The sequence below is a fragment of the Microcebus murinus genome, chromosome 8, assembly GCF_040939455.1.
Source record: "Microcebus murinus isolate Inina chromosome 8, M.murinus_Inina_mat1.0, whole genome shotgun sequence".
Classification (NCBI taxonomy): Eukaryota; Metazoa; Chordata; class Mammalia; order Primates; family Cheirogaleidae; genus Microcebus; species Microcebus murinus.
The window spans coordinates 6,049,745-6,072,795 of record NC_134111.1 but is presented as its reverse complement, the minus strand read 5'-3'; the positions used below and the strand labels follow the sequence as shown (position 1 = coordinate 6,072,795).

Genomic DNA, 23,051 nt, shown 5'->3' with positions numbered 1-23,051 from the left:
AACACAGAAACTGAAAGAATAACGGAGTCTAGGTGTGTAGCTGAAGTTAGCGTGCTAAAAATAGACAATATCTAAACATTAGTTAGAACTGGAGTTGGAGGAAGAATGACAATAGAAATTTGGTTTGACGTTTCTAATTACAAAGTGCTTTTTATTTTTAATTTCTTGTCCTAAGTACAAAGAAAAAAGTAATATACTGTACATGCCCATATCTAATATGCTATTAATAATAGAATGCTCTGAATTAGATGTCTGTTTAAGCATGCACACAAACATCAAATAAAAGCCCTTTATTCTATTAACTAGGAGATGGTAGCTCAAAATGTAGGCCAAATGTCCCTTAGAAAATTCACCCAAGGAAAATGCCTGAATCAAGCTGATAATTAATCAAAATTCTCACTCTTATAAGTGTCTGCTACATATTTTCATAATCAGAAGTACCAATGTCATAACCTTCATGATAAATGCAAAATACTTCCTCTGAACCTTTGATAAAAATGAACTAATATTCCCAATCTGCAAGGCAATATGCATAAATATGCGACTTTAAATTTTTTGGCACTATTACAGATTGTTACAGAATCTTCACAAGGTGGAACAGATTTGCAATAGAATTAGGAGGCAAAAGCCAGGTTTGATTATGTTCTAAGGTTCTACCAACTCAATCAGAGAATTTCATGGAGAATTAGAAACATTCTACATGTCATTCAGGACAAAGAGAAATTAATCATGCCGATATGGGTTCATGTTTACTGTGCAATTTTTATGACAGAGATTTGCTACTAGATCTAAGGTTGCTCTATGAAGGAACCTTTCCTACACACTCTGATATTGTATAGAGATAAAATTTAAAGTGAACACAAAAGCAGCCTTGATCTGAGGAGAATATCTCAGCATTTGGACAGATTTGCAGTCAATAATGAGATACATTGTGTAAAGGCTGCTGGGATGGGTTCAGGTTAAATTCTCTTCTAACACAGAGAGTCTACAGTTCACACTATGTTGGGCCACTCTCTTAAGTGCTTTGCACACATCATCTCATTTATCTGCATAGAAATACTGATGAGGTCGGTGTTGTGATTCCCATTCACCGGATGAGAAAATATTATCCATACGATTCACTAACTTGCCTGGGACCACACAGCCAGCATGAAATCGAGTGAGACTTCACATCTAGTCCTGATTTGTGCTGTGCTGGTTCCTCTAAACTAAAATGATAACAGTTGGAGTGAGAGCAACCTACAAGGAGGCTGGGTGATTTGCAGGTTCCTGCTAATTGAATGTCAGCAGTGTGTAGATGCCATTTTCTCCCTGCGGTGGCAGACCTCCATCTAATGTGTCGTGCTATAGGGACTGTTTCCCATAGAAAGACCTAAGTCTTTGCTGTATTTTGGAACTGATGCCAATGCCTAGATGTCTAAAAATGTGAGTCCAGGATTTGGATCCCTATGCCTTTTCTATTGTTTCCATAAATGCGTTCTTTACTATTCCCATTGATCCTCACTTTATACCCAACACCATAGAGAATTATCGCTGCCCACACCCATGGCTGACTCTCATTAACTTAGAGCCCATTCACAATTTTCCTGAAACACCGGAAAAACACAAAGCAGAACTGTTAGGATCGCAATTTTGAAAGTAAAATGGTGCCAATAAATCTCCGTGTGCTGTGCTGGAGGCAGGGACATTTGATCCCTGCTTCTCAGGATATTAGCTTGGCACATGGTAATCATTCTGCAGAGGTATGAATGTTGAACTGGACCTAAATTTCAGGAAGCGAACCTGAGCTGTCTCTTCTGGCTAGCAACTTTGTTCAAGGTGCATAAGTAACCTCTGTGAGCCTCAAGTTTCTCATTTGTAAATAAGAGTGATGACTTCTGCCACTTCAAAATTATTGTGGGGAACACATTATATGATTCATGTGAAACCCCTCACACCATGCCTGGTGCAGAGGAAATAAGAAACAAGCAGTTAAGGCCATCTGGAATAATTGACTAAATGTTTCAGTGTATGCTCTCCCTCTTATATTTTGCAGAGGTTTCTGCTGTTTTTGAGGCGGGCACGTCGGTTACTTACACGTTTCAAGACCCCTACCCTGTGACCAAGAATATAAGCCTCTCATCCTCAGCTATTTACACAGATTCGGCTCCATCCAAGGAGAACATTGCATTTAGCTTTGTGACGGCCCAGGCACCCAGTCTTTTGTTCTTTATCAATTCTTCTTCTCAGGACTTCCTGGCTGTTCTGCTCTGCAAGAATGGTAAGTACTGATGGCATGAAGCCCGGTGGAGCGTCAGCCTGGGCTGGAGGGACAGTGTGTGCCCTCCAGAACTCCGTATAATTTCCACCTCAAGTTGCTCCCACCTGGGCAGCATATTTCCAGACTTCCAGGCAAACCCTTGATTATACTTTACTTTTATGAGTTGCAATTGGTATTCAGGGCTGGTGTCAATTCACTGCTGAAGTTTCAAATGCATTGACTTTAATTTGCCTCAACTGTGTAGCAGTAATTCTTTATTATTTATTCTGTGCTGGAATCCATTAAGTGCAAAGGAGAAGATCATAAGCATATCTGAATTTCAGAAGGACACTTGGCACATATATCCTGTCATCTTTGCTGCAGTCCTCTTTACGGAGGGCTGTTAAAACAACGAGCATAAATGCAGGCTGCATTTAATAGAAGACGATTGTCCTGGTCTTAGAGAGAAGTAGTCTGTGCGAGTCGTAACCTTGTAGAATAAGGGGCTTGCTTCTGAGAAGCAGATGTTTTTTGAGGCTTAAAATTCTTACATAATGACAAACTTGGCACTTGCTATTCTAAAACATAAGATTTGGGGCATTTTTTTATTTAATAAAACTATAATACTATTTTTATGTAAATCACAATTTTATCACTTCCTTTCTTTTTACAATTATTTCAACTTGATTTAAAATTCACAAATACTTACAGGGCATTTTTTCCCTTAACACTATATAAATAGACTAACTTATTTTTTTCAAGGCTATGGTACATTATTATTGAAGCCCTGGACTAATGGCAAACTCAATATTCTAGTACCTGAGGAAGAGATCATTTCTCAACTTGCAGGGTATCTAATAGAACCTAGGCTCTAATGTCTAAATTATCCATTATTAATTTAAAAAATAGGTGAGAATCAGATTTTAGAAAGAACGTGGACAAATGGAATATGAAATGATAACAATAATAAAGGGGGTAGAACTCACTTCATGCAAGAAATGTTGAAGAGCACCAGTTATGATGGCCGCTAAGAGAATTCAGGTTTTCTTCCCATGATGCTTAATCCCACCCTGCAAGGATAAGGACCCTTGATCTAATCACAGCCAAAGACACTGTTAGATCAAAATCCTATGAGATGGGACAATTGCTGGAATAGGCAAAAAGGGCAAAGATGTGGACATCTCTGGAGTATGACCTCAAAGATCACTGACCTTTGATCAAGAACGTGCCTTTCCTCCTCTTGCAATCTGCTTTATCGTGAGTTGAGTCTTGGCTTTTGATGGATTCTGCCCAATCCATGCAGCTAAGTTTCAGGGTGAACAGTGGTGGGGCCTGGCAGGAAGGAAGCCTGGGGTATGCCCCATACACGGTGTACTCTCTAGACCTTGTGAGGACTCTAAGAAGTGCAATACTAATAAGACTGATACATGGATGTAACAGGCCTCATTCATTCTAAGAGCAAAATGGAAGGTAAGAACAGAGAGAGAAGGAGACAGAGAGAGAGACAAAGAAACTAGGATGATGATTGGTCATTCCAAGTCCATCTGGCCTTGCAGAGCCTGCGAGAGGGAGGGGAAACATTATGGGTTGTTACACTTCCTATTTATCAGTAGCCTTTATGTGGTTATGATTAGGACCATTACATAAACATACCAGGCCTTAAACTCTGCCCTATCATGCCTCTGTGAGGTTGACAAGGCTACCTGAGGCACTAAGGCAGGTAGAGGTTCAGCAGGTGGACGTGGACCAGTCAGCCAGGTAATTCATGACACAGCTGGGGCCAGAACCAGGTCTCCCAATAATCAACCCAGCAGTCTTCCTTCTGAACAACATTGTCGTCTTGGGATGGAGTTGGACATAGTAAGATGACTGCAGAGCACTAAGATGCAGGATTTCCTCCAGAGCATTTTTGGAGGAAATATGCTATGTCCTTGTGTATGGTTCCACAAGGACATTTGCCCCTGCCAGGCTGTGCCCATGAAGACATGGCTGCCACGAATGCAGACAGTGCATATGGACACAACTGTATCAATTGGCACACGCAGACACACACACACACACAGGCAGACATGCACACGCAGGTATGACTCTATGCTGGGCACTGTTCTATTAATCCACACAGAACTTAATTCTCACAGCAAACCAGTTTGATGGGTGGCAGTAATATACCCAGTTTTTTATAGTTTTGGAAACTGATGCATATAATATTAAATAATTTGCTCAAAATCTCCCAGCAAATAAGCAACTGAGTTAGGATTCAACTTATTTTTCCCAATCTGGTGACATATTCTGTATTCTTAACCACAAGGGATAAACTGAGTGTTGTTTTTATTTTTTTTCCACATAATGTTTTTATTTAATTGGGAAGGCATTCTTGAATTCTACCCTGCCCCTATCTTCTTACACCCTGAAGCCTTACTTCATTAAAAGCTCTGCCTAATCCCATAGGGACCTGAATTTTTTTAAACCCTGGCTACAGGCAGGAAACAAGGAAATATTGTCTCGTTTGTTTGTTTGTTTTGAGCTTAGTTCTCAGGGCACGTGTGAAAGCTCAAGTGTGAGTCCTTGCAGCTCAGGCTAACTCAGGAGAGATGAGTGTCCAGGCTGTGGCTGGTAATGGAGTGACCCCTTCCCCACTCTGGCTCAGAACAGCCCTGGGAGCCCCACTGCAGCAGGCAGCGGTGGAGGATGGCCTGCCTTGGAGTCCTGGGCTTCCCCCGCCGTCTCCTTACACTGCAGAGATACGGCTGAGATATGTGCTCATCCCTTCATTCTTTCATTAACTTCCCGGATAATTAGAAGTCTAGTTGCACAGTATCGGGAACTGTGAAGACAAGCAAAGATAAGCAAGGCCTGGTGCTGTCTACAGATAAAGAAAAAGAGAGACTGAAAAACTGCCTTCAACTTTTTGCAAAGCAGTCTAGATACAGGAGTGAGTCACAGTATCCAGATTTTTAAAGCAACCTGGCTAGAAGGTAGAATTTGACTAACTTTAAAGACAAATCTTCTGGGAATTCAGGGATTATAACAATGGGATCAAATACCTTGAGTGGTGAATTCCTTGTCATGGGAGGTCTTCAAATAATAATTAAATGATTTTGTTTCGGAGAAAACATAATAATAACCTCAGCAGTGAATGAGAGGGAAAAATAATAACCTCTGGGTTTCTTCCCGAGTCTTAGGTTTTGTGATTCTTTATTTCCTTCTTGTATAGTTTTGCATGAATATTTCTCTCTGTTAAGGCTTTGCTTGCAGACTTTGAAATGCTGCTTTGAGGAATTAAGAATTGATATCCTCGTAGCCTGTTCGCAGCGTGTTTGCTCTGCTCGGCCCTTGACCTCATTACCAGAGGGCCACGTGGCGGGGTGGGGCACGGCGCTGTAAAGAGCCAGGAGTGTTCTTAATGTGACTCTGAAATTCTTTTGGAAGTTAAGGGAACTTGCAGGTTGGAGAAAGATCAGAAGAGTGGAAATGCCAAAGGGTTTACACGGGAAGGTCTTTATCTGTGAGAGTTTTCATAATAAGATTGATTCATACCTTTCTGCAAAGAAATAAAGAGCTTCTGTCAGTCTAGGTTTCTTGACATTTCTTGATTGAAGACACCTTTGGTATCTGGGGGAAATTACGAAGGCGTCCGCCTTGCTGTCCCAGGAGACAACAAATGTCCACAGCCAGGTCATGCAATGTGGCTCTAATCTCAGCACTTTTGGTTGGGCAGCGGTGGATGGAGTTAGGGGAAGCATTGAGTCAAATGCTCGGCCTGCACGTTTATGTTGTACTGCTGACCCCGTGTGACCGCGTGACCGCAGGTCACCCACGCAGGCCTCGCCCTGGCCGGGCTCTGACTGGAATTCTTCTTTGCCCTTAATCATTATTTTTGAAATTTCTCCAACTAGAGACTTATTTGGGTTAAGCCGCTGCTACCTTTTCAAATGCAAACAGGTCGTTTTTCCAAAATGAACAAAAGGATTTTAATTTCTGGGATGGAAGAGCAGAGGCAGAAGGAGAGGCATTTTGAGGTCAGAGAGTCCTTAAGAAAGAGAAGGCCGTTGTGTTCCCTAACCCAAAGCTTTAGGCCACAGACGACTTCTCAGAGACATGGTGATCAGAGCAGAAGGGTCTTTAACATGGGAAAGGGGTCTAGAGAGGGAGATGAGAGTGTTCTAAAGCTTAATCTTCATGGCATTTCGTTGTGTGAAGGCTCTGCCTTCTCTATAGTGCCAGGAGTTCATCTCAAACTTGCCACTTGCCAAATATTCATGGAGCACCTCTCATGGGACAGGCACCAGTTCAGATCCTGGAGAGAGAGATAGAAAGGACCCTGCCCTGCCTTTATGGAAACTGACCAGGGGACAGACGCATAAATGAGGGCACCGGATGCCATAGACACTAAGTAGAAGGCTGTTAGAAGTAGAGTGGAGGCTTCATGGACAGGATGACACTTGAGTTGGGTCATGAAAGATAAGTTTGTCTTCTCTAGCCAGACATTATGTTTTTTTAATAAAAAATGTTTCTTTGATTGTTTCTCCTTTTCTCCATTTTATTTGTATTTAAGATTAAATATATATATATTTTTCCCAATCAATTCTTGTTTCTATTCTTTCACCATCTGTCCTTCTTGGCTCCCTGTTGGTAGAAATAAGAGCTCAAGTTGAGAATATGTGCTGCTAACTCTAAGGCCGTCCATCTATGGAGAAATCCTTTGGGCTGCAAACCAAAGAGGCTCTCAGGTCACCTTCGCAGGTGGCTGTTCTCTGCCCTCCAGCAACAAATGGTCTGTCTGACTTTGCTTCAGTGTTTCCCTTTTATCAATCTTCTTTTTTTAAACATATGCATTCATAAGATGCACTGTCTGCATTTGTGATTACACACACCTTGGAGGGAATAGTGATGAACTGAGACACGTTATGTTTAGAGCAGACTAGCTCAAGAGAGGCAGGAGTAAGAAGGAATCCAGGGAGGGAGCATCTTCAAAGAACAAAACTCCGCAGCTGCTGGCCGGGGCTGGGTTGACCTAGGGCAGCCCCACCCTCACTGCTTTCTCACGGGTGCCCTGCTAAGTTTCGTGCTGCCTCCTCTCACCCCCTCTCTGCCACCAGCATATGTTGGAGTTCCTCAGAGCAGCAGCAATCCTGACAGACAGAGAAACATGCCCTGGGAGGCTACTTTCCTTGGCCTTACTAAGCCTTGCCCACTTCAGTCTCTGGGTTTGTGTCAAGCAACACATCGCTGGTTTTGAATTTAAAATTCCAAAAAGTCTTCTGATATCTCCCAGCATTTGTTTTGGTTGCTTCATCTCTTGCATTTCTGGTGTTTCCAACCATCTCTTGTCGCCCTTTCATTATCCGTTTCACGATGATAAGGTCCTGGTGCACTGTGACCTCCAGAGGGGGGACCAGGGTCCTCCCGGTCACCTCGCCCTCCTAGAGGAAGGACAAAGACGGGGCAGGAGCAAAGGACATGTCCCGAGTCACACGGTCAGTCTGTGGTGCTAAGCGGGGCCTGGGTGGAGAGCGAGCGGCTCGCCCAGCAGAGCTGGGTCTGGGGAGTCGTCCCGGCCCCTCTTCTCTTTGTTGTGGTGGGTGCCTTATTTCGTGATGTGCCCACAAGTCCTTGAAGGTGGCTCTGAAGTGGGCGGTGAACTGACTCACTTCTCAAGTTCCACGTCGAAGTCCTGACCCTCAGTGTGGCTGTATCTGGAGTAAGGGATTAATTAGGTTAGATGAGATCGTAAAATTGGACACCTAATCCAATAGAATGAGTAACTGTAAAGCAAGAGACATGGGAGAACTCTCTGTCTCTCTCAGTGCCACGCGAGGCATGAAGGAGGCACCGTCTCCAAGCCAGGGGGACAGCCCTCGCCAGGACCCAGGTCTGCCCGCGCCTTGTTTTTGCTCTTCTCAGCCTCCGGATCTGTGAGAACATGAATTTCTGTTGTCTGGATCACTCAGCCTATAGTGTTTTTTCAATAGAAAACTGAGTGGAGTGAGTCTAATGAGAAAACACAAGTAGATGTGTTTGTAAATGGTAAAGTGCAAAACACATTTTACTTTCTTATCGATAATGGTAATAATATGAATCATCTGCATCCTTGGGTTATCAGAGCGTGAATGTGACAGCTGGGATACAGGACATTTGGGGTTAAGATTTAATACAAAGAGGAAATGGAAATTTCCCCATGTCTAGAAGCAGTGCACTTGATGGGTGGGGCATTACCCGAAAGAAGGATAAGGCGCAAGGTGCCCCTCCCCGCCCCCCTCCCCCCGGCTGCCACTAGGCACAGGCAGCAGATTTTCATATGTCCAAGCAGGAGAACGAAAGATTTCAAAATGACTTTCTCAAATGACCTCTGCAACAGACATTCTGGGAACTCCTCTGATGTTTCTAAAAGAAAAAAAAATGTATATATGTGTATGGAGAGAGAGAGAGAGAGAGAGAGAGAGAGAACTATAAAAACTGAAAACCAGGGGACGGAGCATGTGTGCAGGACTGGTGAAGAGTTCTGCTCACTGCAGGCCGGCCTCTGCAAAACCCGGTGGCGGAGTCGCAGGCAAGCATTCGGGGGCCCCCTGCCTCCACCGCAGCCACTCTGGGTGTGGGCTGCACGTGACAGCATCCAAGGAACCAACACAGGGGACCAGCAGTATCTCAGCCAGTCTTTTAAGTCCCTCGGCAAAGAGAAGGAGTCAAAGGCTAGTATGGAAATAAAGCTAGGAAATATCAGTGTAAAATTAACTCTACAAACTTCCATTTAATACCTACCGTCTTAGTTCGCTAGGGCTGTCATAACAAAATACCCCAGACTGGACTACTTAAACAACAGAAATTTATTTTCAACCATTCTGAAGTTGGGAAGTCCAAGATCAAGGTGTTGGCAGACTGGTGTCCGGGGAGCCCCCTCTCCTCCGTGTGCTCCTGTGTCCTTTCCTCAGAGCGTTGGTGTTTGTGTCTCTTCACTTAAGAACACTAACTCTATAGGATGAGGGCCCCGCCCTTATGGCCTCGGTTAACCTTAATTACGCCCTAAGGCTTCATCCCCAATACAGCCACACTGAGAGTTAAGCCCCCACGTACGGATTTTGTGGTGACACAGACATTTGGTCCATGACCCCTACCGTGTGCTGGGCGCCGCTCTGTGAGCTCACAGTGGAGCAGCGACTGTGGCGTTGCTGAGTTCAGGGAGACTCTGGGGTTAGGGTTCACACACGCTTCCCGCCAGCCACGTCAGCACGCAGTGGAGACCCTCAGCCCACGGCGGGCCTCGGGTGTTGTTGGATTGAACTGCGGTTTTGATTGAGCCGCAAAGGCGGTCCCTGTCTAGCCAGTGTGAGCGCCCGCGGAGGCCACGAGAAGAGGCCATAGGATCGCAGCGGGCCGGCCCGGGGAGAGGGCAGATCCTCCAGGTGCCTCCCCAAAGCCTTTTGGTGAAGGTGGGCAGGAAAATACCTTTTAATACTCAAATATTCCTGTTCTTGGTAATTAATATTCCTTTTGAGCTTGATCCGTCCTGCCAGCGTAGCGTCTGTGAGCAGACGCTGGGAGCGGGTCTCGGTGGAGCTGGCGCCGCCTGGCCTTGTTCGCTTCTTCTGGGTCTTCTCACTTTGTACTTTCCCAGTTTAAACAACTCTTCTGAAATTTTCCAAGAATTGAGCAGCTGTTTGTTTTTTCAGCAGGGCTGGTTGCTTACAACTGCAGTGTGAGAATCGGGGTAACTCTGATCTGCCCTTATGATGCTTTATTGTTTGTAAAAAGAAAAAAGGAGCACACCAGGGCCTCGGTTCTTCATCTGTAAATTTGGGATAATCGTGGTGGTCAAGGGTCTCCCAGCAGTGTTGTGGGGGATTAATGAGATCCTGTCTAGGATGGGTTCAGAGGGACTCAGATGAAAGATGTGGAATAAATACAAAGAAAGGTTATTATTACACAACAGACCAGAGAGCTGGCAGGTTACTGAGCCACCTTTAATTTTAATATATTTTTTTAAAGCCAGGAGTAGAGAGAATGGGGGATTGAATGTTTAGCTTTTGGACTAGAACTCTAATTAGAGGTTTAAGGATTAGGAAAATAGTTGGAGTCAGTGTGAAGAAAGCTTTTCTCAGGGAAAAGACATGTTTTTATTCTTCTCAGAGCACTTGACCTGTAAATACTTACATCTTGAGATGTGAAACAAATTCAGCAGAAGGCCCGAGCTCGGGGCTTATTCAGCTCTCCTTTTGTTCGGCAAGTAGGCCTTGAATTATCACTATTTCTCCTAACTCAAAGTTACTGAAGATGTGTTTTCACTTTAATAAGTAGCTTGACCTCACGATGTTAAGAAATAAGGACTCTGGAAATCAAATTACCCATTTTAAAGCTACAGGGAAGAGATAGGCGGGGAATAATTTCAACCTTAAGAATCCAGTTTAAATTTCTGCCACCAACCACATACAGCCTTCTTTGATCTCCCAGCTAGAGAACGGGTGGTGGCAGCTGAAGCCTATAAAGTGCTGACTGTGTGCCAGGACGGGGCTTCATCACCGTCCATGATTAAATCATTTCATTCTCACACAATTACTATGGAGTTGCTACTAATATTTCCCCATTTTACAGATAAGGAAATTTTGGCCCAGAAAGGCTAAACAAATGTTCCGGAGGTCACAGCAAGGACTCAGTAGGGCTGGAAATCAAAGCCCGTTAGTCTTACTTTTTAACTTGTGAACCTTCTGCTCTGTTCTCTGACCTGTCACCGCGCTATGTGCACTTCCCTCATGGGACCTGTCGTTTCCTTTCAGTGTCTGTGTGAGCTTTCTTTTAGGTCGTGTGCTTTGTCAGGAATTCTATATTCAATTCCTGGAGCCCCTTGTGCTACTTTGTTTATAGATCTCCATTTAAAATATGGGCCAGGCAGAAATAATGGGGAGATATATAAGGACTGCTAAAACCTCACTGCAATACTTAGAAATACATTGCCAATAAAAGAGGTTGCCACTTACCTCCCTCTACTGAGCCAGTCACTCGGTGCACGTGGGGGTACACAGGACTACTGAGTGAAGAAGAAGTCGCATGTCTGCATTGGTGCCTATTTCCGTGATGCGAGCTGCGGGGTGCAGCCAGAGCCCCCAGCTCTGAGACTGACGACCACATTTGACAGTCACTGCCAGTTGAAACGCCGTAGTGGAACAACACATCAGGGAGCGCTACTTTCTAAAAAAAAGTGATTTTAAAAGTATTAGTAGGGCTCACCAGAATTTTTATTTTGATTCAGAAAAATTGCATGTACTAAATGCATGTTCTTATTTAAACATGGACGATGAAGGAGCACATTTATCGCCCCTCCCTTCGGTAACTCTTCCCATATGACACAAAACAACTAAAAACATGAAAAAGATAGCAACTCGAAAAGATGAAGAGAACAGAAGAGAGCTTAGTTTGGGTGAGAAATTTCAACACAGTTTTGGAAAGGAGAGAGCAGATGAAGGAGGAAGGCTGCCTCCGGCCCGGTCTCTGCGGAGGCATGCGGAGGGGAAGGCGTGGGGAGGAGCTCAGCCTGGCCCTTCTGCACAGCGGAGGCCGCTGCGGCCGGAAGCCAGGGAGAAACCAGGCACAGCTTGCACAGTCCCGGTCCCATTCTAGTCCTGCTTCTCCCTCTTCAGGCAGGTAAGTCCCTTTCCACTTCCACCTTAGGCTGACTTGTTCTCTAGTATGTAGAAAGTAAACCAAGATTGTCCAAAGCGGAGGGCAAGGTGCAGGTACAGGGGCACAGACGGAACTGAAGGGCCGTCTGCACTCTGGCTGTGGGGTCCCGGCCTTATTTTTCTGCCTTTTTCCCAGAGTCCTTATAGAGAGATGTTCCTTTCTCCATACAGGGAATGAGAATCTTCTTTCTTAGAAAACCCCAACAGTCTCATGAACATCGTACGTGAGAACTATGATTAGTTTGTCCAAATGGCGAATGACAGTGACGGCCGCCTGCTGGCGAGCTTAGCGCCCGTGCACGGAACCTTCAACCTGCTGGCAGTGCCTCAGTCGCACCTGAATGGATGGCCAAGGCCGTCCAGTGCTTCCAGAAAACCTCCAAGATGAAAGATTAAGATAAAAGCAAGCAAACAAAGGTACTTGGAGAAAACAGGAAGAATACAGGAGGCAGAAGAAACAATAAAAACACATATTTGGAAAGACAGGAGAACATATGAATCCATAAAACAAGAACATGGCCTTTAAAACAAAACTGCCAAATAATGAGAAAGAAATTTGCAAATGTGATGGAGAAAATTTTTTAAAATCTAGAAAGTTGGAAGATAAAAATATGAGAAATCCTCTAATAGGTTGAACACAAATACAAAAGGAGTAGACAACTGAGAACAAAAAAAGAAATTCAGAGTCAAAACATGATGTCCAGTATCTAGCAGGATGGAGAGAGAGAGAGAAAGAGAGAGAGAGAGAGAGAGAGAGAGAGAGAGAGAGAGAATAGATGAGAAGGGAGTATTAGCAAAGAGATAATTGAAAATACCTTACAAAATTAAAGAAAAGTGTTGGAAAAGTTTGTTTTCTTACCCAGCACAGCAAGCAAGAAAAGCCACACACCAAGACAAAGACAAAATCCTAAGTCTCCAACAAGCACAGAACCAGACAAGCACAGAACACAGCAGGGGGCAGTGAGCAGACTGTGGGAAGACACCTTCACAGTGCCAAGCCGATACGGCTTTCACACTGGAATTCCATGCTTGGTCAAGTTATCAGTCATGTGTGATGTCATTTTTTAAGACTTCCTAAATATCTCTACTGTGACCCTAGTCAATCTGATAGTGCATAAAAATTGCCCCCAAACTTAGCACCTTAAAACAACAAACATCTATCACCCTATACAGCTCTTCGAGGGGTCAGACTCTTGGATTATTTTAGCTGGATGATTCTAGCTCTTGGTCTCTCGGAGGTCAGAGTCCTGTCCGGGGCTGTGATAATCTGGAAGGTTTGATAATCTGCTTCCAAGCTCCCTCGTGTGGCTGTTGACAGGAGCTTTCAGGTTCCTGACGTGCTGTCTTTTGAACAGGGCTGCTTAGCATGCCAGCTGGCTTCCCCGCAGAAATGGAGTAGAGGGGAAGCAGGAGGAGAACCCATGAAACAGAAATCGGTCTTTCAGAGCCTAAACTCGGAAGGGGCACTGTGCTGAGTATGGGGGGATTGCACCTGGGTGCGGCTACCTGGAGGCAGGGATTATCGATGCCCTTAGGGAGGCTCCCTGCCACAGTGTGCTTCTCCCAGTTGAAGAGGTATATGAGAAAGAAAGACATGAGGTCCAGGAAGCAGGGAACCCCACAGAACAGGACAGGTAATTTCAGGTAGCAGGACTGCAGATGTTCCAGAAAACAAGCAGAAGTCAATGGTTCTCAGATGGTTTTTGCCTCCCCGCTGGGGGCCATGTGGAAATATACCTGCAGGCATAATCCATTGTCAAGATGGGGATTGCCGCTGGTGTGCGGGCGGGGGTGTGGAATGCACCCAGGGACACTGCGACACCTAAAAATCCAGAAAAGCCTCCATGGCCAAGAATTATCTGGTTCTGATTGTCCATAGTATTAAGATTGATGAAACCGCATCTACAGGTGTAGGATGAGACAGAGGGAGAGAGGGCATTTGGAGGGACACCACTAAAGGAAGTCTGCAAGTGACAGATACCAGCTTAGGGTGATAGTTACATCAGACAAACAATAAGGACTTTGAAAACAAGCCTAACCAAAATTGCGATAAGCCTATATTGAAAACATGGGGAGGGCTCATATGGGACTGGTAAAAAAGATGATTCCTCATTGACCATTGCGGGAAGGCAAACGGTAATATCTAAAATGGATAGATGAAGAAATAGCAACATATTTAATAAAATAGGATTAATAACAAGAAAACTTATAGAACTAAACATGAGGAGGAGCCCCGGTGGGGCAAGGGTTGCTGTCTTACCTTAAGTTTTTCTATACTATTTGACTTTGTAAATGTATAACTTTGGTTAAAAAAACTAATTAAGTACTTGAAAGGAATCCATTGTTAAAATACCAACAAAGTGCTATGCAGTTTTGTTGAAATTAGTTTTCTCCCTACCAATAAATACGCGTAAATATCTAGAGGACAATGACCGAAGACACGTGAGATGGTTGTGTGTGGACAGCTGCACACATCGTAACCTGCCCAATTTTATGTTTCAGTGAATGTCGCGAATGAAGGAATGAAGGAAGAATGGATGAAAAAACAAATAATTCCATTTAGTTGGCAACAAAACATATAAATGATTTTACAGTTAAGCATGTTTCTTAACAGTTAAGCATGTTTCACTTAAGGAGTTCGTGCTAAGGCCAAAAAGAAGCTCCTCGTTGCAGGATCCGTTTCAGGCCTTAACATCTGTGAACTTCCTAGCGCATGTCACACTCTTGCAAGAGTGCTGGAGCTCTCTTGGCCACTTCTCAGTCGCCTGCATGGTTAGCTCATCCTGAGCTAGCCCTTTAAATGTTGACTTTCCTGCAGCAGTTCTGGCTTTTTAAAAAGATTTTTTGGAAGAAAGATACTTCCTTGCTGAGATATCCCATCCATTTCTAAGACTTCCCTGGTGACTATATGCAGTTGAACCGCAGATCGATAGGCCTACCTTGGGTGGCTCTATTTGGCTTTACGAGGATTGTCTCAACTGCCTAAGGAATCAAGTTCACTTGGCCATCCCCAGGCCCCTAAACTTCAACATGTCCCAAATTGACCTCCAGTTCCACCCAGCTCCCCTCACCCCAGCCACATCTGCTCCTGCTCGAGTCTTCTTCTCACAGATGTGTCCTATGGCTACTGAAATGTCCAAGTCAGAGACAAGCATCACCCCCCTTCCTCCATCTCACCCCTCCAGAGTCCATCAATCACCAAACTTTACTGATACAGTGTATTGTATCGTAGCGGCTTCCTCGCCCTCTTTTAAACCCATCCAATTCTTTGTCTTACTTTGACTATTTTTGGCCTGGCCACACTAATCTTATAATTGGATTACTGTCAGGGAGTCCAAATATTTCTCCCTAACTTTAGGCCTGTGCCCTTTTAATTCATTCTCTATTCCGACCAGGGTGATCTTTTAAAAATTCAAATATATGCATGTCACTCATTTTCCGATAGCTCCCCATGGCCTGCAGGCTCATCTCCAAAGTCTCCTCAATCTCAGCCTCCTGCTTTCCTCTGAAGTTTCAATTATTATTCTCACACCCCACTGTACCCTCTACCTATATTGAATTATGCTCAGATTAGTGAATACATCATGTTCTACTTTTCCTCTGGGTCTTTGCACATTTTCTTACCTTTGTTTGAAACCTTTTCTTCTTTTCTGCTTCCATTCCTTCCTTGCTGGCAAACTCTTATTTCTTCAAGTCTCAATTTAATGTTACTTCCTCTAGGAAGCTTTCCGGGTCCCCTCCCAACGATGGTGTTAAGTGCCCTCTTAATGGGCTTCTGTAGCAGTTTATTATAGAAATCGTCATAGTCACTGTTAATTTGTATCCTCCAATATGACACTAATTCCAGGACTCAGCACCCCGCCTAGCACCGTGAGGGGCCCGGTGTCTACAGGCAATAAATAAACCGCCACTGTGGGTGATCTTTCCTAGTGCAATCGCTTTAGGGCTTCTTTTAACAGTGGAGCACACTTTACTTTTCAAGCAAAATATCCCTTTTCCAAGCCTAGTCTAATGGCTCATCTTGAAAAGAGTCCACTGTCCTATCTTTGTGGTGCACTAAAGCATACCTAAGAATGAAGGAGAAGAAATTAAATTGGTTAACAACTTTAGTTAAAAGCATGGAGCTAAAATGAGAGTAAAACTTCAAGAAGTTACAGATAATAAAGATGGATTACTGTCATCTTCTTATTTCTAATTTTGGTAGGTATTTTTCCTCTCAAAGTATGATAAGGTTCTGAGAGAAATATCTTAAAAGGGAGGCAATTTATAACAGATAAAATACTGCATTCAAAAAAGATAGGGGAAAAGTGTGACCAAGTCATCAGTTTCATAATGGTGGCGCTATTGGTGTTCAGGGGTTTGCGTTGCCCGCGTTGGTTGGGGCCTGCAAAAAGGCAAATGAGGTTAGAGATGAAGTTCAAATGGCAGCAGAATAAAAGTCAAAGAAACAGTGCATGTAATTCCCTTTTGAAGGTCCTGATTTCCAGCTTTCTGTAGCAATAACTAAGTAAACCTCAGTGTCCAGCAACATAGGCCGCCAACATTTGTCAGGCTTTTCAATAAACTGGCAATGAAAGACCAAATCCGTGCAAGGTGGGAGATAAATTAGCGCACAGTCAAAGGTACTGCAGAAATAAGCACTGGTTTCGTAGCTGAAATATTTTTTGATAAAGTAATAATCCCCCGTAATCTCTCTCCAGCTTTAAATAACAGCCGGTCTTTGTGCCGGCAGTTTAATTTTGTTGGCTGCCCTTGTCTTACAAATATATTTAGTGCAGCTTGGAATATCATTTTGTGCTGAAAGCTGAAGTCTTTGTCATACTGAAGCTGGGCAAAGGCAATAAATCAAGGACAAAGTGAAAAGGAATAGAAATGGGCTATCGGAAACTTATTTCCCCAGAGCGGGCGAGCTTTCTTCTCATGCTAGCAGGTGTACTGCATCAGTCATGTCCCCCTGTTAAGTGCCTGTGTTGTAATGATATTGACTTACAACTACACTGCACCCTGGTTGGCATTGCTCCAAAGTGCTTAAGATGCATCTATGGGAAATACATGCTGAAAATAGCATCGTGAAACTATACAACCCTAGTTTTCTTTTCTTTTTTTCTTTTCCTCCTCTAAGAGCATTCTGCCAGGAAAGTGTCCCGGGACACCCCAAATCAGCTTCTGCCACTTGTTTCTTCATTTATGTCTGAAAAATTATTAATAACAAATAACTTCTTTTTAAAGGTAAGGGGCCAATATACATTTAAAATGATAAAACTAGGACTAATGTTCCGCATGATCTACATTTGCCAAATTGGTTATTATTGAGAACGGATTATGGAGAAAGAATGTTGAGATGTTTATAGGGTGTTTGTTTTACCTTTAGCAACATAAATGAATTACAATTACTAGAAAGCCAGGAAGCCCGGTTGGAATTAATTTTCTATTGCTGAGTAATATACTTTTCCACAAGTGTGGTGGCTGAAAAAGCCAGACATCACTTACCTCACAGTTTCCTTGGGACAGGAGTCCGAGCACAGTTTTCTGGGTCCTCTGCTCAGGGTCTCACAGGCAACAGTCAAAGCATCAGATGGGCTGTGGTCTCATCAGAGGCTCCTCTGGGGAAAGTTCTGCTTCCAGCCTCCCTTAGGTTGTTGGCAGAACTCAGTTCCTTACGGAGGAACCAAGATCCCTATTTTCTTCCTGGGTGTTATCCAGGCTCTGCTCTCTGCTCCTAAAGAACACCAAGGTCCCTTGCTTATTTCTTCAAACCAGCAAGAGAAAGCAAGTGTGGGTATCTATAGACGGGTCTTATACTGTAATTACAGGAGGGATATCCTGAAAGGATACTTCCTTTGGCAGTATAATGTCACCCAACCATGGAAGTGATACCACATCACCTTTGCCATATTCCATCTGCAGCAGCAAGTCACAGGCTTCACCTACACTCAGGAGTTAGGGCTCTACACAGGGTGAGGATATGGGGCTTTGGCCACCTGAGGGTCTTCCTGCCACATTTCTAGTGCTTCCTGGTCATTAAAAACTAGGTATTCATATATTCATTCTAAGCAACAAAAATGAATGATTTATATTTGCATGAAACAAAATAGATAAATCTCACAAACTTCTGATTTTTTTTAAATGTTATTTTAGAGACAGAGTCCTGCTCTGTCACCCATGCTGGAGTGAAGTAGCATGATCACAGCTCACTGCTACTTCTAACTCCTGGGCTAAAGTGATCCTCCTGGCTCAGCTTCCAAGTAGCTGGAACTACAGGTGTTCACATACTTAGCTAAAATTCTTTTTATTTTTTGTAGAGTTGGGATCTTGCTATGTTGCTCAGGCTAGTTTCAAACTTCTGGCCTCAAGCAATGCTCTTGGCTCCGCCTCCCAAAGTGCCGATTACAGCCTTGAGCCACTCACAAACTTAATATTGAAAGAAACCGGGTCCAAGAAAGGCTCATTCTCTATGATTCAAGTTTTCTAAATTTTAAAAACATACTAAATTAGTCTATGTTATTAGAAATAAGAATAATGGTTAAGCTTCAGGGATAGTGATGACAAGAGGATGTGGGAGGCTGCTGGGGAGCTGGAGTATTCTGTCTCTTGAACTACCTAGATGGATTCCATTTGTGAAAACGTGAGGCTCATTATACTTATGATACATGCATTTTTCCAAACATAAGTATACTTATGCCTTATACTTCAGGGAAAAGTAAAAACAGCACAGCACAAAACAAAACAGGACCAAAACCCTGGATGACCTTAGGCCAGACACTTAATTACTATGGGCCTCAGTTTTCTAAGCTGTTCCATGAGGCACAGGCTGGCGAGGCTGTTCTAACAGAATGCAGAGTCGCACAAAACCTCGAGGGGCTACAAAACTCACTGCATGACTGTGAAGCACCCAGAATTCCCGTCCCCAGTTGATGCGTCCTTCCACCTACAAAGTGTGAGCCTTGGGCAATGACGCACACCCAGTGAACTTCTCTTTCTTAAGGTTTCCTTCTGCTCAAAAAATGTCTGTGGCCTGTTGATTTGGCAGCTGCTTCAAACCAGGCACCAGTAACGTAACAAGGGTGCAAAGCAGGCGGTAGGATGGATACGGCTCAGGGGCAGGAAAAAAGGGGGTGCATTGCAGAGAATTTAAAAACAATGATGAAGCAGAACATGAATCGGTCTGCTTGTGCTGCCCCATGCTCCTGCCTTCCTAGGCAGTGCGAGTGACCACACTCCCGCCGTGTCCGCGGACAGCGTCGCCGCCGCCCCAGCCAACTTGGCGCCACACCGCCAGGAAGCACGCGAAGCCTGGGCTGCAGGAGTAGCTGCGCTATGAAGCTCCGTGCTGAGAAGGGTGACAAAGAAGAGGAGGGGTGGATGTGCACCCGCCGAACACGGACGTCTACGCCAAAGACCCCTTCGAAGTGAGGTCTGGATGTTGAGACAGGGCTGGACTCTCCACATGCTGTAGCCTCATTCGGCCCCAGCTTCACCCTCCAAACCCCACTGACCAGCCGTGACTCCTGGAACCGTTAGGTAGAGTTGGAACTGGCAGTGAACTCATGAAGCACGTCTCCAGTTCAGTGACGCCCCAATCACCCCTTCCCTGTGTTCGGAACAGGCTCTGACTCCGAGAACTGTGGGCCCCTCCCGCCCCCACCCCAGCGCAGCCGCCGTCCTGGGCCAGCAGCGGTCCTTCCTCCACAGGCACCCGGACGTCCCCCATGTGCGAGGTCAACTGCCTCACTCCTCTGCTCAGACCTTCATGACATCCTTCTCACCCAGAAGGAAGGCCGGGCCTCTTCCTGGCTGCAGCAGGCCCTGCAGTCTCTTCATCCCCAGCTGTGCCCACCCGCTTCCGCTTCCATCATCAGCCGGCTCCCCGCCTCCTCTCGTGCCCGGACTGTGCCCAGCAGGCCGCTGCTTCGGGCATTGCGCTGGCCTTCTCTCTGCCTGCAAAGCCCCACGGTCGGTCCCGCACACGCAGCCCTGTCTGAGACTCTCCCCGACCACAGGCTGCCGTTGGAGGACGCCAGGGAGTGGGGCTGAGGGAGACCGCGCCATCCCCAAGTCAGCCCGCACTTCCCCCTCTGCCTTCCACTCCGCTCGGTGCTTCCTCATCAGCTCGGGCCGGAGCTCCATTCCACACGCGTTGCTGCCTGCCGTCTGCAGTGTGAGCGCCGGCAGACACAGGCGTCGCCCTTTGTCTCTCCAGTACCTAGGGCGGAGTTGGGCACACGCAGGCAGTCGCTGACTAACTCAGCTGACTGAATGGCTGAAAGTTTGGTTTAGCTTTTACATTAGCTGGGCTGGATTTTCGCCACTACGGGGGTTCCTGTTTCCTTCTGGTAAAATTTTTCCGACTGATGACATGGTCCTGTGGGTCTGTTTGACTCCATGACCGCAGGTTTGCAGGAATTTTAATCACCTGTCACCAGAGTTTCATCATAATTTCCTGCTTAAAAAAAATCTGTAAGCAGTTGGCGATGCTGCTAATGGAGTGAGTGCCTACGCCAAAGCAGCGTTCAGCTCGCTGCGGAATTAAAATCACTTTCAAAGTTGTGGTTGGTCTGTGGGACCTGAGGGCTGAGATTTGCTTGAGTGATTTCATCCTCCAGCTTCAGGGCTAAATTTAAGAACCAGATTAGACAATTGGAAATTAAAGAAAAGAAACGAGCAGAAAGGAATGGAGGCCCAGGAAGACAGAACAGCAAAGCTGCACTAGCCATTGCAACAGAGAGTCAGTGACAACAGAAGGAAGCCACGGACTCACCTGCCCGATGAGCCCAGGTTGCGCAGGCCTGCGTGTCAGCTGCACACTCAGCTCGTGCCTCTGCCGGGACCGTCTTCTCCTGGTCCCCGGGTCTTGCCCATGTCGGCTCTGCCTTACTGACAGCCCTCTCTGTGGAGGGGTCTTAGCACCGTGGGTGCAGGTGCGTTTCACATTAAGGTCTTACAGTAACATACTATAAGTTGCTTTGCAGACTACCTGGAAGGGAAGGTTCTCTCTCTCTTACAGAAATAGGCCAGATCTGGACAAAGAAGAGAACTTTTGTGAGTGTGCATGGTAGCTACTTCTCTGACCCCATCTTACTACGTATCCATAGTCAAAACTGTGTCTACTGTCACTTATATTAAGGGTTTAGTCCAAAATGTGATTTCAAAAATTGGAGACATTTTGAAAGTCTCAAACTAGTAGGAGGTCTCATCATTGCAGTAATTGGGGATTGTATGCATTTTTAGTGAATATTCCCAATGCTTCTGGCCCATTTGGTCGTACATTCGGTAGAATGATGGTTTTCTACTCCAGAAAGTCTAAACCAAGACCTGCTTAGTAGCCAAGAAGGACATACCTGCCCTCCCTCTCCAGTTGTATCCCAACACACCCCTCAGATGAGGGGAGAAGAAAGAACATAAAGTAAAAACGCAAGGGGTGTCCATAGCATAGAAGGAGGAAAGGACAAAAAGAAAAAGGGAGGGAGGAAGCCAAAAAGAAGCAAACACTAAACAGGTGCAATTAGGAAAATCCTATCAATGGAGATTTTGAGTTGAGGGGCTTCTGGTTTTTAACGTCTTTGCAATCCTCTCTTATACATGGTGCTCCCTATACTTATTCACCAAGTTGTTACGTGCATTGTCTCTTTGATCTGTATACCTGCCTGGATTAATCTAATTTGCTGTCACAGCTAACAAATCCCAAATCTCAGTAGCTTCCAGCAGCAACTGTCACATCCTCATTGTATCCCATAGGCTGGAACTTAGCTCCTGTGGTTTTGCTCCATGAGGTTTTTCATTCAAAGTCCCAGGTTGAAGCAACAACTCTATCTGGAACCTTCTATTCTCATGATAGAAGAAAATATCAAAGAAGCCTGTGGGAATATGCAGTGGTTCTTACAGTTTCTGCCTGCAGGCCCTGGGTCAAAGCAAGTCAGATCATCAAATCCCAACACTGCCAGGCAGGGGAGCACGCAGTTCCCATGAGGCACAGCCAGCCTCGGGGGCACGGGAGAGAGTGTGTAATATGTATGCGAATTTGTATTTGGGGACAATAATACAAACTACCTAACACCAGAGCTGGTAAACAAGGCGTGTGGTCCATTCCACTCATAGATAAGAAAACAGAGGGACAAAAACTAAAAAGAAACAGCCTGACCTAGATCTCGGGTTGTCTGATTTCCAGCTCATTGACTTGGCCTTTCCATCCACCTGTTCATCTCTCACCTGCATTTTCTTTCACACAAAGGAAGTGCTGCTCAAACCGGAGCAGGCACCAGATCACCTGCAAGGCTCCTTGAAGGACGGACGAGTGGGTGCCGTTCCCAGCATTTCTGATTTGTTATGCTCTAGTGTGGGGCCTAAAAACTTTAACAACTTCCCAGGTAATGTTGAGGTTATTGGTCCAGGGGTGACACTTTGAAAAACAATGCCTCAGGCACCATCTCCAGAGCACGGTGCAATGCACAACTGCTAAAATTAGCTTTTCTTTTTCTTCTTTTCCTTTTCTTGGCTTTATGTAGAAAAATAAACAATGACTTAGATGAGTTGGTTCTGTAACTTTAACAGCTCCGCCCTGGCCCTCGGGAGCGGCTGCAGCTGCCCACAGCAGCCGTTCTCCACCGCCTGGAAACTTGCCGTGGGTGCGAATCACTGGCTCTCTCCAGGCCCGCTGACTCCCAGTTCATGGGTATGGGTCAAGCTTTCTGTGTTTTATCCAGTCCTACAGATTATTCTGATGCACACTGAACTTTGAAAAGTGAAGTTTGGCCCTGCAGACACCCAGGGGCTACACTGCAGCACCACATGATGAATTCGGGGCTTGTTTGCCATGTGACTGCCACTTGCGAGAAATGCAGGGTCTCAGGCCCGCTGTACACTTACTGATGGATCCTCCTGTTATGGGGTTTCTTCTCTGTGCAGAGCACCTAGTTTCTTCTTATTACCCAGCCGTGTAATCCAACTGTTACAACCCACTACCTGCTTGACTTGCAACTGTGTTTTGCCACTGAATGATCTTTGGTTCTGTGCTTTAAGCCTCAGGTTCTCATTACTGTTCGTCTTTCTGATTCCTGCTGGAACCTTAGCCCAGGTGCTGCTTCCCGGCCCTCTGGAGGTTGCTGTGCAGAGCTTAGACAGGGTGGCCTGACAGAGACAGA

General features: G+C 45.1%; 1 protein-coding gene across 1 annotated transcript in view; it reads left to right on the top strand.

Moving 5' to 3' along the window:
- CNTNAP5 (contactin associated protein family member 5) overlaps nucleotides 1–23,051 on the top strand; it is a 772,432-nt gene that overhangs the window by 671,169 nt on the left and 78,212 nt on the right. The window contains exon 19 of the mRNA XM_012755965.3: nucleotides 2,036–2,260. Coding sequence (XP_012611419.2) covers nucleotides 2,036–2,260 — 225 coding nt within the window. The remainder of the gene's footprint in view (nucleotides 1–2,035; nucleotides 2,261–23,051) is intronic.